At 56.2% G+C, this 17,008-nt stretch overlaps 1 protein-coding gene across 3 annotated transcripts in view; it reads right to left on the reverse strand.

Annotated features, from left to right (window-relative positions):
• Positions 1 to 9,346: 9,346 nt before the first annotated feature.
• Positions 9,347 to 17,008, reverse strand: part of D2HGDH (D-2-hydroxyglutarate dehydrogenase) — a 30,126-nt gene continuing 22,464 nt past the window's right edge. For all 3 annotated transcript variants that reach the window (XM_004427764.3, XM_087424546.1, XM_087424547.1), the window contains exon 10: positions 9,347 to 11,015. In XM_004427764.3, coding sequence (XP_004427821.1) covers positions 10,756 to 11,015 — 260 coding nt within the window. In that variant the 3' untranslated portion in view covers positions 9,347 to 10,755. The remainder of the gene's footprint in view (positions 11,016 to 17,008) is intronic.

Below are 17,008 nucleotides of genomic sequence, written 5' to 3' on the forward strand. Positions count from 1 at the left end.
ACAGGACGTCTTGTTTCTGCCAGGTTCTCAGAATATTGAGGACTAAAGAAGTGTTTTGTCCCCTTCGCTGACCCAGCCACCCCCCTCACCTCTGCGTGCTGCCCAGCATGGACAGCATGCTGGCAGGTGGCGGTCCAGGTCCAGCCCGCTGCCCCACGGTGGCTGCTGCTGGCTCTCGGGCCCAGGGCACAGGCACCAGCTGGATGCAGTGCTGTGCAGAGTCTGAACTTGACTCCGAGAGAAGCTCACCTGCAGCTCAGGTGTGAGGCCACGCCCTCCACCCTCACCCCAATCAGAGGGCTTAACGTTTGGGTCTCAGGAAGAGCCTACCTTTCCCTGGGGCCTGGCTGGTTCTGGCGCAGTCTAGGCTTCTCTACGGGCCTCCCCTCCTGGCTCTCGGCTGAAAGGTCAGGCCCCGTGGAGGGCTGGCCCCGCCAGGCTCCCACCTACTCACCCACCCACCACCAGGGGTGGCCAGGGTGGGCTCAGAGGGAGCTGGGGGCACCATCGAGGGCCCCTGGATCCAGAACTCAGGACCAGATGCAAATCTTCATGTGTAAAATGACAGTTGAGAGTCAGTCAACAGCTTTGAGGATGAACAAGGGAAATATGAGACCAAATTTAAGAGCTTTTCTCCTCCCTCTTCTTAAAAGCTTGCTTTACACCAGAAGAAAATTTAACTGTTTTTTACATCTGGGTCTGGAAAAGAACTTTTAAAAGAGGACACTGCAATAGAGAATAAACAAAAATATTGGTAGATTTTACTGCATGAAAGTTCTTTTCTTTCTTCAGGAAATAAATATTTGAAGACACATACAGACTGGGGGAAATGTTGGCAGCATTTTGACCAAGTGTTAAGTCCAGGAGAAAAAGACAAATATCCACGTAGCACAATAGGGGGCCCACGTGGGGACCCCTCCCCCCCCCTTGGCCCTGGGCATCATCGAGGAGGAGCAGGACGTCACCTCCCCGTACACACTTGGACATGGCTGTGGCTGAGCACCACTGGCTGCGCTTGGGCCCAGCCTGTGGGCCGCCTTCCCCTCTCTGTCCCCCTCTGAGCCCTTTGGTGGCCCCACTGCCCAGGCCGGGACTGAAATAAGAAATAAGCGGGGTGGGCTTGGAGGAGGAGAGAGGTGCCATGGTAGGAGGCAGGCTCTGGACATTCCCACGCCCTTTCTGACCGTTGTCCGGTGCGCACCGCATTGCCGTCTCTCCCCAGGAGCTCCCTGGGGCCACAGCTCACAGGGCAGGGAGCCCACCCCCTAGGACAACCCTCCACTAAGAGGGGCAGGGCGGGGAGGATTGTCCTAGGGGGTGGGCTCCCGTGGGAGTTCAGGGAGGGGCTCTGCTTTGGGGGAGCTGGAGCCAAGCACCACGCACTTCACTTCTCTGAATGGGGGAGGGTGTTGAAAAGAGAAAAGGCGAACACGGCCAGAGAAGGACAGGACGAAGTCCACAGACAGTACCTACCTCGCCCATAATCTAGGGCACAGACCCAAACGGGGTTACGCCTGAGCTAAAGCTCAGCTGAACTAGCTACATTATTGGTGTGTTAGTGATTCCCTCACCAACACTGCAGCACAAACCACCCTGGACCTCGGCGTCGACAGCAAGCGTCCCTCCTCATACTCGCGGGCCAGGGGGCTGTGGCTCTGCCAACATTCTGCTTCAGTCCCGAGCAGCCACCCAGACACACTCTTTCCACGGGATCTCAGGAGACCGAGACCACACCTCACGCCCTCTGCATCCACCCAGACACACTCTTTCCACGGGATCTCGGGAGACCGAGACCACACCTCACGCCCTCTGCATCCACCCAGACACACTCTTTCCACGGGATCTCGGGAGACCGAGACCACACCTCACGCCCTCTGCATCGCAGCCCCTCACATCTCACTGGCCAGCGAGGCCACATGGCTGAGCCCAAGGTCGAGGGGAAGGGCAGCGGCCCACCACGAAGCCACGACCACACAGGTGGGTCGCTCTCCCACAAGGAGTCTTTCACAGGGGTGGGCGTGCAACATCCTTGTGGGACATTTCAGACACTCGCTGGTGTAACAGCAGGCGGCGCGGCCACTCCCAGAGGCTGCCGGGCCTGAGGTGCTGCCTTAGCCCCAGGCCCAGCCACATGAGAGATGTGGCCGCTGGAGGGAGACAGAGCGGCTGTGACGCTGACCTTCCCGTGGTCCTGGGGAGGGTTCCCACTGAGGGAAGCGCATGGCCCCAGGCAGTCTGTGGGTGCTCCTCCCCTCTGGCCCCGGGGACCCCCGTCCAGTCCTGGCTGCAGTGCCCAGCTCTCTCGCCCTCCTCAGACCCCTCCCCACAGCGGGGAGCCCCAGGGGAAGGTGTGCTCTGCTCACTCGGTCCAGAGGACACCTGGTCCTCACCACGGCAAGGGCTTCCTCTGCTCTCTTGGGGTCGCCCCTCCCTGGGCTGGGATGCAGGTGTCTACGTGGCTCCTTGGGGCTAGGGTGGGACAGATAAGCCAGGGAAGCAGCCATCATTACAGCTGCAAAATGCCTTTCCGCTAAGTCAGCAGGGCACACACAGGGCACCAGGCTCCCCTGTCAGGGAAAGGAGCATTCTGAATGACCGACCAAGGGCAGCTAAGTGTCCATCCCTTTACAGACAGAAGGGCAGCTAAGTGTCCAACCCTTAGGGCAGAAGTGCCAAGACCCCACTCCCCCACCTGCTGGGGCCCTCAGATTACTTTCCTCCAAATTTATTCTGTTTTTCTGTAACCTTCACCCTAACCCGACGCTCCAGTGTAGACAGCGGCTGCGTCTCACAAGGTCCAGCTCTCGGGCCCTTTGACACCTGGTGACAGGGCTCAGGAGAAAGAGCTGCTGTGCTGAGACTTCTAGAAGCCCCAGGGCTCCATCCTGAGACCAGGGAACCACAGGACCACCCACCCTGGAGACCTGAGCAGGGAATGGCCCTGAGTCCTGGGGTGTTGGCACAGAGGGTGACAGGGGGCCAGGCTCAGGGCCATGGGGCCCGTTGAGAAAACTGACAGCTGCATGCCCAGTCCAGGAGTGAGGCCTGGCTGGAGGCCACAGCTGCTGCCATCAGCACATGGTGTCCAAAGCCACCAGCCCCCAGGAGGGCCCTGCAGCAGCAGCCAACACGACAGGGAAGTGGTCCAAGGCCCAGCCTCTGGGCTGGGAGGCCAGAAGGCAGGAGGCAGCTAAGGAGACCCAGGAGAAGATAGGAGGAGAAGGGGAGGATTTTGGGGGGGTCGGATGTCAAGGGCAGCTGACAGTTAAGGAGGATGAGGACCAAGGACTGACCACAGGGTCAGTGAGGGAGGGGGACACCAGCGAAGGGAGCAGGGAGGTGGGGGGGATGAGGCAGAACAAACGACTCCTCTGACTGCTCAGTCCAGGGTTGGGGGGGTGCTCGAGGAGAGGAGACACGAGCAAACACACTGGCGCCCACGGGAGCCCCCCAACAGGGGCCCTGGGGACAGAGAGCAGGGAGGGGACACCACCAGGGCACAACCCAATCCCGGCAGCTGCAGGAGCTGAGCCGGCGCTGGGGGCGGCGGGGACTTGGCCCTCCTTTCTTCTGAGCAAATCAGCATCCCCATGGTGACCGGGGCTGGGGAGCAGCCAGTCCTCAGTGTGCAGGTGCAGCCTTATCTGTACTAGCCAGAACTCAGCCCTCTCAGCAGCCCAGGTCCATCTCCCACCTGCCTGCTGGAGGCTGTGAACACAGGAGACCAGAGGAGAAACCGGCCCTCCTTGGCTTGCCGACTGAACCGCAAGCTGAGCCCGGCCCCTTCGCCTGAGCCCCTCTCCCGGCACTCACACCCCACCTCGCGCAGAGTCAGGGTCCCAGGAGCCACACCAGCCCCTTCACATCCCTCCACCCCCTCACCGTCATCAAGAGCCCATCTTGGACCCCCTGAACCCCACTTCCTCCCCCTCCCACTCTGCAGCTGCGGGGTCTCAAGTGGGCTCTCAACGCCCCTCCTCTGACCCTCCAAGGCCCTGGGGTGAGATGGGGGTGGGATGGCGCCTTGGGCAGCCTGTACTCCAAGACAGTGAGAGGACAGGGGACTTCTTGTTAAGTCTCCACAGAGGTCCCCACATGGGGTAGATGTCTCCCTGGAACCCACAGGGGCCTGTTCCCTCTGCCCTGTGGCCAGTGACCCTGCAGGCAGGACCAGGGTGGCCGCCCAACAGCCAGGGTGGGGATGGCCAGTCTAGGAGAGAGGCCCACTGCCACCACCTGCAACCCCACAGGTCCCAGGTGTCCATCCCGAGGAGGGGCCTGGATGGAGGACAGCCGTGGTACCCACCAAAGGCCACCCCAGGGGAGGCCCAGGGGCAGCATGGACACGGGCTCCCAGAGACGTTTAGGCCCAGCCTCACTGGCATCAGAGACCCTTGGCCGGGCAGCCACAGCCCCCGCCCCACCCACCCAGGGCGCCCCGCGGCCTCCCCCCTGCTTACCTCCGCCTGCTACCCCAGGTCATGGTGTGGACGGCAGGCAGTGGGCGGCTCTCCACCTGGACACTCCCTGCACCCTCTGCATTCCTCCCTCCGGGAAGTCATGAGGGGCCGCCTGCTCCACCTTTGGAGGGAATGCTCCCTTCCTGCCCAGCCCCCCAAACCTCGAATGTTGTCACCAGGAGCGTCTGGGAGTCACCTCTCCCATCCCTGCACTTACAGATGGTAGGGCCCAGGGGCACCACACTCCCAAGGTGGGGTCCCAGCTCCCCCAGACCCGGGCAGGAAGACTGGACTGAGGAGGGGGCCCGGGGGCTCTTTGCTGCAACCCCCCAGCTCAGACAGGGGTTGGGGGAGCAGAACGGGACAAAGCAATGTGAGTGGGTACGGCGGCCCCCAGGCCCAGGCAGGCTCCTGGAGGGCTAAGGGACGGAGGGAGGGGGCCACCTATGACCCACGGGTCCCGACCAGGAGCCCCAGGAGATAACGGTCTGCGGGGCTCCGGCTCCCCAGCAGGGCCAAGGGGCAGATGGAACACCAAGAAGACGCAAGCCAAGTCTGGGGCAGGTGCGGCAGAGCTGTACCGCGAGGGCCCGAGGTCACTTCCGTGGCTGCCTGGCTGCGGGCCCGCCTCACATGTGGGACAGTTTAACGCATGCTGGGCTCTGCCTCCACCAGACCGGCCCTGCTCACGCTCGCAGCTTCTGTGCCAGACATGTGGCCTGAGTCCCGTGGGGATGGATGGCCTCTAGGCCAGACCCGGCCAGGAGGGGAGGCCAGCAAGGCTACACATTTCCTTGGTGCTGCCCAGTGCCTCAGGACGCTACCGGAGCCCCTCAGAAAGCAGAGGAGACAAAGGGTCAGATCTTGGCTTCTGGGTTCACATCCAGGTCTGGGTGCAGGAAGCTCCTGTCCCTGCGACTTAGAAGAGAGGAGCTTCTGCCCTGGGCGGGAGGGCAGGGGTGACCGTGGACAAGGGGCTGCAGGACCCTCAGGCAGGAGGGACTTCTGTCCAGAGACTCGGGATCGCACCCCCTTTGCCAGCCCAGGGCTCAGGGGAGCGAGTGCCAGGACCTCCGCCAGCTGGCCGCCTGGCAGCGTCCACAGACGGCCCCGTGGGCAGCAGCCGCCCTGGGCCTTGGCTTTGGAGTGCACATGGGAACATTCCCCAAGGCCTGAGTCAGGAGTGGGGCCAGGCCCCGGGGCTACACGCTGCCCCCCAAGCGTCCGCTGCCCCAGATCTGCTTCTAGGCCAGGGGGGAGCCGAGAACGTGAGTGGCCAGGTCAAACGGGTTCCACCCCTCCCACTAGTCACCCTCGGACCCGTCTGGGATCCATCTACCTCGCTGTCCCGAGGGCTCACAGTCACAGGACCCAGAAGGTGGCTCTGGGCCCTGTACACTTTGCCCGGAAACAGAGACAGCACCTGACGTCTGGCCCACTGTCCCACCTATTTGCATACCTCTGGACCAGGGCCAGCAGGGAGGGGAGCCCAGAGACAGGCCCTGGGCACCAGTCCCCCAGGGCCCCCAGGAGGCTCCTTCCTCACGCACCCCTGTACCAGGAGCTGTTCTAGAAACTTCACAGCACTCCAGTTGTCCCTGAAGGGCAGGCGGTAGGATCAGGCCGATGCTCAGGGAGGGCTCCCCCAAGGGCCATCGTGAGGGCAAGGCTGCCAGGCGGGTCCAGCCAGCACGCCCCTCACCACCCCTGGGGAGCAGGGCCATGTCCCCACCACCCATGTGGCCTCCAGGACCTGAGCCTTTGCTGGGACAAGACTCAGCCTGCCTTCCTCTGGGCCCTGAGACCCTAGGGGCCATGAGCTCAGGACAGCGGTCAGTGTGCTAGGTGGGGGTCAGGGTGGAGAAAGAGGGGTGAGTTCTGTCACTGGTCAGTGGGGTCAAGGTCAGCAGTTAGGCATATTGTACTACTAACTGCCACCTCCATCTCTCCTTAGGGTCAGCATCCTAGTCAATGCCCTCGGGGGCCCTGCGGGGCCACGCAACTCCTAAACTCTCCCTCTGAGCCCTCTGGGTCCACAGTCGTCAGACAACCCGAGTCCTGAGCCTACAAGAATCCGAGGACTCTGCTCGCCCGCAGCTCTGGGGGAGATGCCCATCCCCCTAGACACATGGCTGGGGTTGAGGAGAGCGGCCTCGTTGCTGCCCCCACACTCCCCAACAACCTGCTTCCTGGGCTGAGACCACCAGGCCCACTCCTCCCTCCCTCATCTGCCTCATCCGCAGCTCCGGCCCCTGGCTGGGGCTTCCTCCCACCCCAGGGACCGACCGCCCCCTTACTCGCCACTTCCTGGGGCCCCTCTAGGCAGAGCCACCCCCTCCAAATGGCACCTCCGAGGGCCTCAGCCTTGAGCAGCCAGGGGGACGCCTGACCCTCTTATATAACCTCTTCTCACACTGCAGCAGCTCAGAGGTTTCTGGTGAAAATCATAAGCTTTTCCTCATACATACACAATAGCCCCCATCACAACCTCCGTGCACACTCGGGGATCCTCCAGGCAGGAGGCCCGCCCAGCGTGGAGGCAGCTTGGCTTCAAGAGGAGGATGTTCTCTCCACCGCCACGGGGCTCGGGGCATGGGGTTTGGGGATCGGGGTTCAGGGCTCGGAGTTGGAAGACGGGCTTTGTCTTGCTGACATGCTTGACCGCCAGCTTCCCTTCTCCTTATGTGATATTTTGTGCGAGCACATGTGGCCTGTGAGGTTCTGGACAGTGCAGAATTCATGTGCTCGGCTTTGACGCGCACTCGAGGCTACACGATGTCCCGTGGCCGCTGGGAGTGTGCTCCCCGCAGGCAGCAGGTCACACAGCCTGCACCCCGTGGATCTGTGGTGTCATCTGGACAGTCTAGGTCCTCGGACCTTTCATCCACATCAACCTGCAGATTCAGAGAGGCCTGTCGTCTACCCGTGCACTACAGGGTTTGGCAGATTTTCATGCTGACAGGTGTTTCTGGAAAACACAACAGGTTCTGACAGGTGTTTCTGGAAACGTGAAAATTCAAGTCCTCTTGTCTCTGTGAGTGCACGTTTTATCATCGGGAACACGGGTTTGCACCAGCAGGCTTCGTGTCCCGTGTTCCACCTAGCCTGGCTGTGCTGTGCTTCACTCACTCTAAGTCACCATCAACTTTAAGACGACAAAAGAGAAGCTAGGTAGGGAGGTCAGAGACTCCGCCCCCAGGTCAGAAAACTGAGGAATGAGCCATCGCATGAAAAGGGAGAGCAGAGAGAACAGCTTGTCTTGCCCTCGCCACTGTGAGCTCCAGGAACAAAGCGGGGAGCAGGAGGCCCCCCATCTTCATCGTGCCCATTGCCCTTGAGGTCTTAAATGCTGGCACACATCTATCTCCCGTGGCCAGTCTCCCACGGTCACTTCCTTGACCCAGGCCACCAGCCAGGGTAGCCCCAGCCTCCAACCCAGAAGCAGCTGGAAAAACACTGGCCTTAAACCTGGCTTCCAGAGGGTCAGAGGCTGAGCACCAGGAGCGGCCTGCTGACCTCAGAAAGACGGACGATGGGCAGAGAGACGAGCTGCCAGGGGCCTCGGGCAGCTCCATCATGCTCCGTGTCAGACATCCATAGCGTCTATCCTATGCTGTGGACACCTCAGGGCTGCCCAGGGATACCCAGCCAGGGACAATGGAATAGTGGCCATGGCCATGGGGACACTCGTGGGGTCAGTGAGGCAGGAGGGGCCCACGGGAGTTCCAGTGCAGCCCCATGGCCAGGAGAGGCCCAGAGCACCAAGCCCAGTCAGGCCCCAGAACAAGGCAAGGCCACAAGCAGCTAGCAACTAGTGGGGAGGGGGGCTCTGGTTTTAAATCCTGGGAGAGAGCAGGAGGGGGCAGTTGGGGACAGAGAGGAGGCAGGCCACTCAGCCTAGGGAGGCAGTCTCTGGTGTCCTGACATGCCCACCCTGCTGGGTCAGCGTTGAGGGCTTGAAATTGGCCCCTGACCCATGCCCTGAAATAGTGCGGGGGCCAAGACACCCCGAGGAGAACACCCTACACTCCACCAGGGTGTAGCCAACCCACAGCCAGAGGACCCTGGCCAGGCAGGTGGCCTCAGGGGCCAGCCAAGGGCAGCAGGGGCAGGGGCCGATAGGCCCTCAGAGCAGACTCTGCCTGGGCTGCGACTCTCCCGGGTAACAGGGGGGGAGCATGGATGCACCTCCCTAAGGCCTGTGCCTATGCTGGCCTCACTTGTCCAGCCCCACGGCAGCTGGCTCCCCTGGAATCTCTGAGTCAGCTCTCGCCTAGTTTGTTCAGGTTTTTTAAAATGTACATGTGCTTGGCAAAAAAAAATACAAAGCATCCAAAAAATGTAGAAAATAACATCTTCCTACCCTGACTCAACCTCTAGGTGCCATCCCCAAAGTGAATCCCAGCTATGGTCTCAAGACAATGAACATTCTGTGCATAACTGGCTTCCAGGAGTCGATGTACCTTTTCAGAAGCAGGTGGCAAGTTGCCCCTCAGCCCCTCTTCTTGCTGTCCCTCAGTCCAGGGGTCTCAGAGGCACATCCACCTCCTTCTCCAACAGGCACACGGCCGGCCGTGACCCAGCCAATGACTGACGCCACCTGCAGACAGTGCTCTGTGCACGTCCTGGGGACACACGTGCGTGTGCACGCTTGTGCCTGTGTATACAGTGTGTACTGTGTGTGTGCACATGCGTGTGTGTGCGTGTCCGTGGTGGATTCGTATTGAACCGCAGGGCCAATGGTGCACCACTTCACATTTTGACATTTTGGGGGCCAGCTTGTCCTCCAGGGAAACAGAGGTTCGTCCTGCCATTTGCTCCCTACGACCCCCAGGCACTGAGTCACCTTCTCGAAGCCCCACCACTACTCCAGCAGAAAATGCCTCAAAATTTAAAGCCTTTTAATATCTCGTGCATGATTTTAATTCTTCAAAATAAACTCACTTAGCCATAAAACTATTATTGAAAGTCATCTTGCAACCACACAGCCCCCTCATTCCACATCACAACATGAACTAACCCGCCTCCGACAACTTTAGGAAACCCACCTGAAACCAAGCCTCACAGGCCCGAGGAGACAGGGCCCCCAGCTACACGGTGGGGATGGGAACAGGGGACATGGCAGGCGGTGGGGGGACACGGTGGCCATCGGGGGCAGGGTCTGGGGATGGGCATGGCCACCTCTGATAGGCAGTCAGGCCTGGGGTCATTGTCTGCCCCCGATGTTCCGTGCTTAGGGGACATGGCACTTCACTATGGGCTTTTACGAGATTATTTTTCTAGTAACAGAAGGAAGGAGAGTGTCGTGATTAATCCCCATTTTCACTGGAGGTCATGACAGACAGAAAAAGGAAACATGTATCCAACCCCCCAGACCATCTCCGCGGCCCCAGCAGCTGCCCCGGGGGGCCACAGGTCAACAGGCACCTAGTCAGGGTCAGTGAAGCAGCAGGAACACAGGAGGGCTATGTGTAAACCTGCCCCTAGAGGACCCCACACTGTGCACGTCAGGCTTCTCACCCCACACTCCTGACAGTTGTCGTAGAAGCGGAACCAGAAAGGCTGATCTCCGTGGACACGGCCCAGCAACCCCCAAGTGCAAGAAACAAACGCTTAACCTCTGACAGCTGTCTTGCCAGCTGACAGCCTTCTAGAAAACGGAGGAAATGACACATTCCAGGGTGGAGGGCATGCCTGTCACTCTGGCTCAAATGTCACGAGCAGTCACGGATCCTAAGTCATCCATAAAGCATCTGATGCTCCAGGCTCTGCTGGTCACAGCCCCGGATGCACCAGCCTCACAGTGCTCCAGGTTGTTCAGTGGAGCTCATCACCTCTGCCCAGGGGCCCACAGGGGCTCACACTGCATGGGGGACCCAGCGGCAGGAACACTCGTGCCCCCCTCAGGGCTGTAGCCACAAGGCGGACCCCCAGGGGTCCACAGCAAAGTGGGGTATGACCTGGTCTATTTCTGAGTGGGCAGAACTGCTCTTCCTGTCCAGGGACATGCTGGCAGGAGACCTCGCTCCTGCCCTGCAAAGGGACGGAGAGTGCCCACCAAGAGCCCAGGCAGAGCAGCCAAGAGGAATGCTGCCTGAGAGCCACGTGTCCCCCAGCTCCACAGAGCCAGCTCCTGGCCCCTCTGACCAAGTGGCCAGGTCACCCCGGCTGCTGCCGGCTCCACCAAATGGAGGCCCACCAGGCCCATGCGAGCCCTGCGGGCGCATCCCAATAGACAAAGCCAAAACCAGACCAGGCTCCCTCCTGCATCTCCCACTGACCCCACCAGGCGCCGTCAGGCCCGGGCGGGCAGTGTCTTGTAGGGATTCAGGATGCCCTTGGGGTCCAGGAGGGCCTTGAGCTGCTGCATGAGCTGCAGGGCTGCAGGCGGCTTGCTGTAGCTGAGGACGTCCCTCTTCTTGAAGCCCAGGCCATGCTCGGCGCTGACACTGCCCCGCTGCCCAGCCGTCCACTCATACACGTAGGGCTCTAGGGCGCCCAGCAGCGACGCACTGAAGGCCTCGGCCGTCACGTTGAGATGCAGGTTGCCATCGCCTGGAGAGACAGGGACCCAGGGGTCAGGCTGGGCAGTTTTTAAATACCCAAATGAATCTTCTAGAAAGCAAAAGCATGGTCACTGCGATGTCAAACTCAATGAACAGGTTCTACAGCATATCATGCACAAGAAAGAGATTAATGAACAGGAAGATAAAGCAAACAAAATAATCCAAATGCAACACAGAATCAGAGACGTGGACAATGGGAGAGATTAAGAGGCATGGAGACCACGTGAGCCCTGGCTGAAGTTCCAGAAAGAGAGAAGAGAAGGGACGGAGAAGAAACAATATTGAAGAGACAACAGCAGAGCAATTTCTAAAACCAAAGCCCAACAGACCCCAGGCGGGACGCACTAACACTGGCCTAGACAAATCAGAGTGAAACCCAAGAACCTCGAAGACAAAGGAAAGGTCAGAACAGCAGCAAGAAAGAAGAAAGAGATCCCCTTCAAAGGAACAGCACTCACACCGACAACCAACTTTGCATCAACAACAGAAGTCAGAGGATGGCAGTACAACAGCCTCGCTGCAGAGGGAAAAGAACTGCCAACCCAGAATTGCTGAAATCCACTGGGAAAAAACATTTTAAGAACAAAATTAATGCACTTTCAGGCAAACAAAATGTACGATGTTCTGTCACCTACTCTCCCACACTAGAGGAAGTTCTAAAGACTGAGGTTCAGGCAGAGGCTGACACCAGACAAAAGAAGGACTAGAGGTGTGGGTGAATCTGGGCAATTGCTGACCACATGGAATAATAACAGCAACACTGCTGCACAGGGTCAAACAAGAGAGAAGTGAACGTACTCCAAACAAGAGTGCGGAACCAGGAGGGGAAGACGGCAATAAAAGCCACAGGGTCCTCAGGCCCTGCACCACATACCAGTCAGGACCCTGCAGAGACAGAACCAATAGCATGTGTGCAGCTATACACAGAGGCAGGGAGAGGGAGAATGAGGGAGAGGGAGATGGAGAGAGAGAGGGAGGGAGATGGAGAGAGAGAGGGAAAGGAGGGGAGAGAGAGAGAGAAAGAGAGGGAAAGGGAGAGAGAGGGAGAGGGAGAAGGAGAGAGAGGAGAGACAGAAAGAGAGAAAGGAAGAGAGGGAGAAGGGGCAGGTAGAGAGGGAGGTAGGGAGAGAAAGATGGAGACAGAGAGGGACAGGGAAGGACAGAGAGGGAGAGAGATTGATTTTAAGGAACTGGCTCACATTGTGGGGGCTGGCAAGTCTAAAATCTGCAGGGTAGACCAGCAGGCTGGAAACCCAGAGAAGAGGTGATGTTGCAGCTCGAGTCCAAAGGCCATCTGGAGTCAGAATCCCTTCTTGCTCTGGAGGCCTTAGTCTTTTTTCTCTTAAGGCCTTCAACTGATTGGATGAGGCCCACCCACACACGAAGGGAAATCTGCTTTACTCAAAGACCACTGATTTAAATGTTAATCACATCTAAAAAATACCTTCACAGCAACATCTAGACTGGTGTTTGACCAAACATCCAGGCACGGGGCCAGCCCAGTGGCGTAGCGATAAAGTTCACACCTTCCGCTTCAGCAGCCTGAGGTTTACCAGTTCGGATCCTGGGCACAGACCTACTCACCACTCATCAAGCCATGCTGAGGTGGCATCCCATATAGAAGAGCTACAACTATGATACACAACTATCTATTGGGGCTTTGGGGAGGAAAAAAAAAGAAAAAAGAGGAAGATTGGCAACAGATGTTAGCGCAGGGCCAAGCTTCCTGAAAAAAAACAAAACAACATCCAGGCACATAGCCTAGCCAAGGTGACACATCAAATTAACCATCACACATTGTTTAGAAGAAGGATAATGATACTGATTAACTTCAAACCCTGATAAGCTAAGAATGCATGCTACAATTCTAGGGCTACCACCAAAAGAACAGCCATAGCAAGTAAACAGCCATTTACAATTCCCTAATTAGTAAACGGAAAAAGCATAAATGAGAAAAAATATCAACCAGAAGAAGGTAACAGAGAAAAAGAAATAGAGAGGAAATCAGGGACAAACACAAGGCCCAAAGGAGAATGAAATAAATAAATCCAAGGAACTGAGTAGTCACAGCAGATGTGAACGAGGGGAGCGGGACATGCCACTCCAAAACAGGTTACTGTGGCAGGATCATGTTGAACTGAAGGCACCCGGAGAAGCAGATGCAAGAAAAACTCTCTGCCCTCCCCCTGTTCTCCCAAGAGTAGCACATATGTGTAAAGGGGCCCCGTCCCCTCCCTACCCGGGACAGAGATCATCACCAGACACACCTCTGGACCCTGATTGGCCTGGACACCCCAGGGGACTCCACGTCACGAGCCTGCTCATCCGGTAGTTTCTCCACTGGTTTATTTACCTTCCCACAGTTCGTCCCTAGAAGCTCAGTCCCTCCCTTTGTCTGTGACTCTCTACGATGTTCTGTCCTTTGCTAACATGCTCCATAAGCCCAAGTTCCAACACCCCTCTGACTTACTGATCCTTGTATGATGCACGAGTGCATGGACTTGCCTGTTTTTTTCTCGCTAATCTGTCTTTTGTCAGTCTCATAGGGCCTCAGCCAAGACCCTAGGAGGGTAGAGGAAAAAGTTAAGCTTCCCCTCCCCTACATCAAGAAACGAAATGCTCCAGTTTAGAGACAATGACTGTCTTTACAAATGTCAATGGCAAATTGAATGAAAGAGAAACCCCAGTTCTCCACTGTCTCCGAGAGACATGTCTAGATCTTAGGACAGAAAACGGTCAAAAGTAACAAGAAGAAAACAGTATGTCAGGCAAACCCTAAATAAAAGAAAACTTGTTACCACAGACTATCAAACCTAACAGGCCACAGGGCACAAAGCAATTCGGGAGGTGAGAAGAGCGAGTCCATCGTGACAAAAGAGCAGCTGACCAGAATGAAAGGACAGCTCTAGCGTCCCAGCTTCAGCACTGACAGAGCTACACGCGGAAACAGATCAGTCTACTGTCACAGCAAGGGGTTTCTGACACCTCCCACAGGAGTGGCAGCCAAGCAGGATGGAGAAGATTAAACCACACAATGTACATATTTTATCAGATCTGTGGAAACACTGGCTCCAAGTGGAGAGAGCACATCCTCTTCAAGTACTCATTACACAGTTATGAAAACGGACCAGACGCTGGGCCAGTGACCGAGTTTCAACAACCTGATAAAGACCCAGTTCTCTGGCTTTGGGGCAATTAACAACAGGTCAATAATTTTAAAAATAGCTAGAAAACTCCCATATGTTTGGAAATTTAAAATCACATTTCTGCCTAACTCATGGGGCAAAGACGCGACAATGGAAATGGGAAAACATTTAGAACTGAAGGATAATTAAAGTGCTACCAAGCAAAATGGGGATTCTCTTGCCCGATACACATAAACAAGCCAATTAATGACGGCATCAGCCTTTGGGAAAAGGGATCAGCTCTATTCTGCAAGATCGATCTGCAGGGAGACAAGGGGCATGTGCCCTCAGATCTGTCTCCCCGATTCAGGATTTGGGGTGAAATTTAAGAGGTTAGGGAGAACAGGCTGGCACTCGGAATCTCTGGTGGGACAGGTTTTGACTGGTGTGCTTCAAGCATTTATGGCAAGGTTCTAAACATTTACGACAGGGTCTAAACATTTATGACAGGGTCTAAACATTTATGACAGGGTCTAAACATTTATGATGAGGTTCTAAACACTTATGACGAGGTGGGGACGGAATCTGAACACTGGATCTTCCTGAATGAGGGAACCCCCGCTTCTGAGAGTCTGACTTTTAAGTTCCGGTCATGTCCCAGTCATTGGGTTCTGTGGGGAGGAGCTTTGGTTCCACGGTCATTTCAGGTGACAATTTCTCCTTCTGCGCATGCCCAGGCTACATGACTATGCAGATTTTCTGAAAGGCAATTCTTAATCACTCCGTTAATAAGAGATGGGGTCAGCTGAACTGGTCCTGGAGGGCCCGCGGTTTCAAAAGTACGACCAAAACTCACAGGACTTTGGGGCCAGCCTGGTGGCACAAGTGGTTAAGCGTGGACCCTCCGCTGCGGTGGCCCGGGGTGCATAGGTTCGGATCCCGGGCGCGCATCAATGCACCGCTTGTCAGGCCATGCTGTGGCGCTGTCCCATATAAAGTGGAGGAAGATGGGCACAGATGTTAGCCCAGGGCCAGTATTCCTCAGCAAAAAAAGAGGAGGATTGGCAGATGTTAGCTCAGGGCCGATCTTCCTCACAAAAACAAAAACAAAAACAAAAACCTCATAGGACTTCAACACAAACGCACAGGCACGTCTGGCTATTGAGACGAGACGCCCGTAGTGACCTCACAAGCTGGACAAGAAACCCACAGGCTCCTCTGACTGGAGTCACCCTCCGCCCTCCATCCAGCCTCTGAGACTGGGGCTGGGTCAGGGCTGCTCAGAAGGAAGGCACTGAAACTGAAAAGGGCAGGGGGGACAGAAGAGGGCTGGCAGCACCGAGAGGCCAGGACACCGGAGTCCTCACACATGGGCTCAAAGCATCAGACGCACCCAAAGGCACCCGTCGCGGCTGAGTCCACACGGCCCGGAAGGAGCGTCTTGTTTGCAATGACAAGCAGATTCCTGAGCCAAGTGCAACCTGAGCGACAGCACTGTCCTCACTGGGGCACCTCCAAGACCATGTGCTGAGTCTGACAAGGTGACAAACAGACACTATGTGACACAACCACCTGTGAGATCCGTGTAAGTGGAACATGGAGGGAAATTTAAAGACTTAAAAAAGAAATGCTGAAAATCATTGAACTAGTACTTAATTCATAAAGTTATAAAAATAACAGAATGAACCTAAAAATGCAGAAGGACAGAAAGCAGTAAAGGGAATAGCAGGAAAGAATGAAATAGAAAACAACACGAGACAGGAAGGATCAACAAAGCCCAGTGCTGATTCTTTGGGGAGATTATAAAGCTGATAAACACCTGAAAACCTAGACAAGAGAAAAAGAGACAAGAAACAAAGATCAGGAAAGAAACAGGGGCACCCACAAATGCTGGACACCATACAAGGGAACAAAAGAGTATTAGGAACAGCTTTATACCAAGACATACAAAATTTTAGAAGAAATGGACAAATTCCTTGAAAAGAAAAATTATCAAAACCAATTCAGGGCCGGCCCCGTGGCTTAGCGGTTAGGTGCGGGCGCTCCGCTGCTGACGGCCTGGGTTCGGATCCCGGGCGCGCACCGACGCACCGCTTCTCCGGCCATGCTGAGGCTGCGTCCCACATACAGCAACTAGAAGGATGTGCAACTATGATGTACAACAATCTACTGGGGCTTTGGAGGGAAAAAAATAAATAAATAAAATCTTTAAAAAAAAAAAAAAACAATTCAGAAGAAAAGGAAAGCTAGAATAGTCTGGTGCTTTTGATGAGATCAAGCTGTAGTCAAATCCCCCCCCAAAAAAGATAAAAAAAAACTTCAGGCCCAAATATCTTCATTGGCAAGTTCTGGTAAACATTCAAGGAGGAGATAACTCCAACCTTACCCAGACTCTTCCAGAGACCAGTAAGAGTGACTGTCCCCAAACCATCCTATGATTATGACACCAACATCCAGCATGGATGGAAGAAAAAACACTTACAGGACAATATCACCCATGAAGATACCTGAGAAAATCCCACACGGAATATAAATAAATGGGATCGAACAGGACACAAAAAGGATCGTGGCCAAGCTGGGCTTATCCCAAGAATACAGACTCACTTGCCTCCAGAGGGTCTGGTGTAATTTGGCTCACTGACTGACTAAAGAAAGGCAAGCACCGGTCATCTGGTGCAGAGAAAGCATTCGACAAATTCAACATGCACTTGATTTTAGAAAGAGACAGCACCCCCTCCATGTCCGACCCTGATGGTTTGCGTTGTCCGTGGCAGAGAGAGGATGGAGTCAGTGCCCCCTCAAGGAGAAAGACTCCTGGCCGGGGCCTGGGGTCTCGAGTGGCGTGCTCTGGCTGGTG

Source organism: Ceratotherium simum, chromosome 37 (genome assembly GCF_057802395.1).
Source record: "Ceratotherium simum simum isolate JZ-2026a chromosome 37, ASM5780239v1, whole genome shotgun sequence".
Lineage (NCBI taxonomy): Eukaryota > Metazoa > Chordata > Mammalia > Perissodactyla > Rhinocerotidae > Ceratotherium > Ceratotherium simum.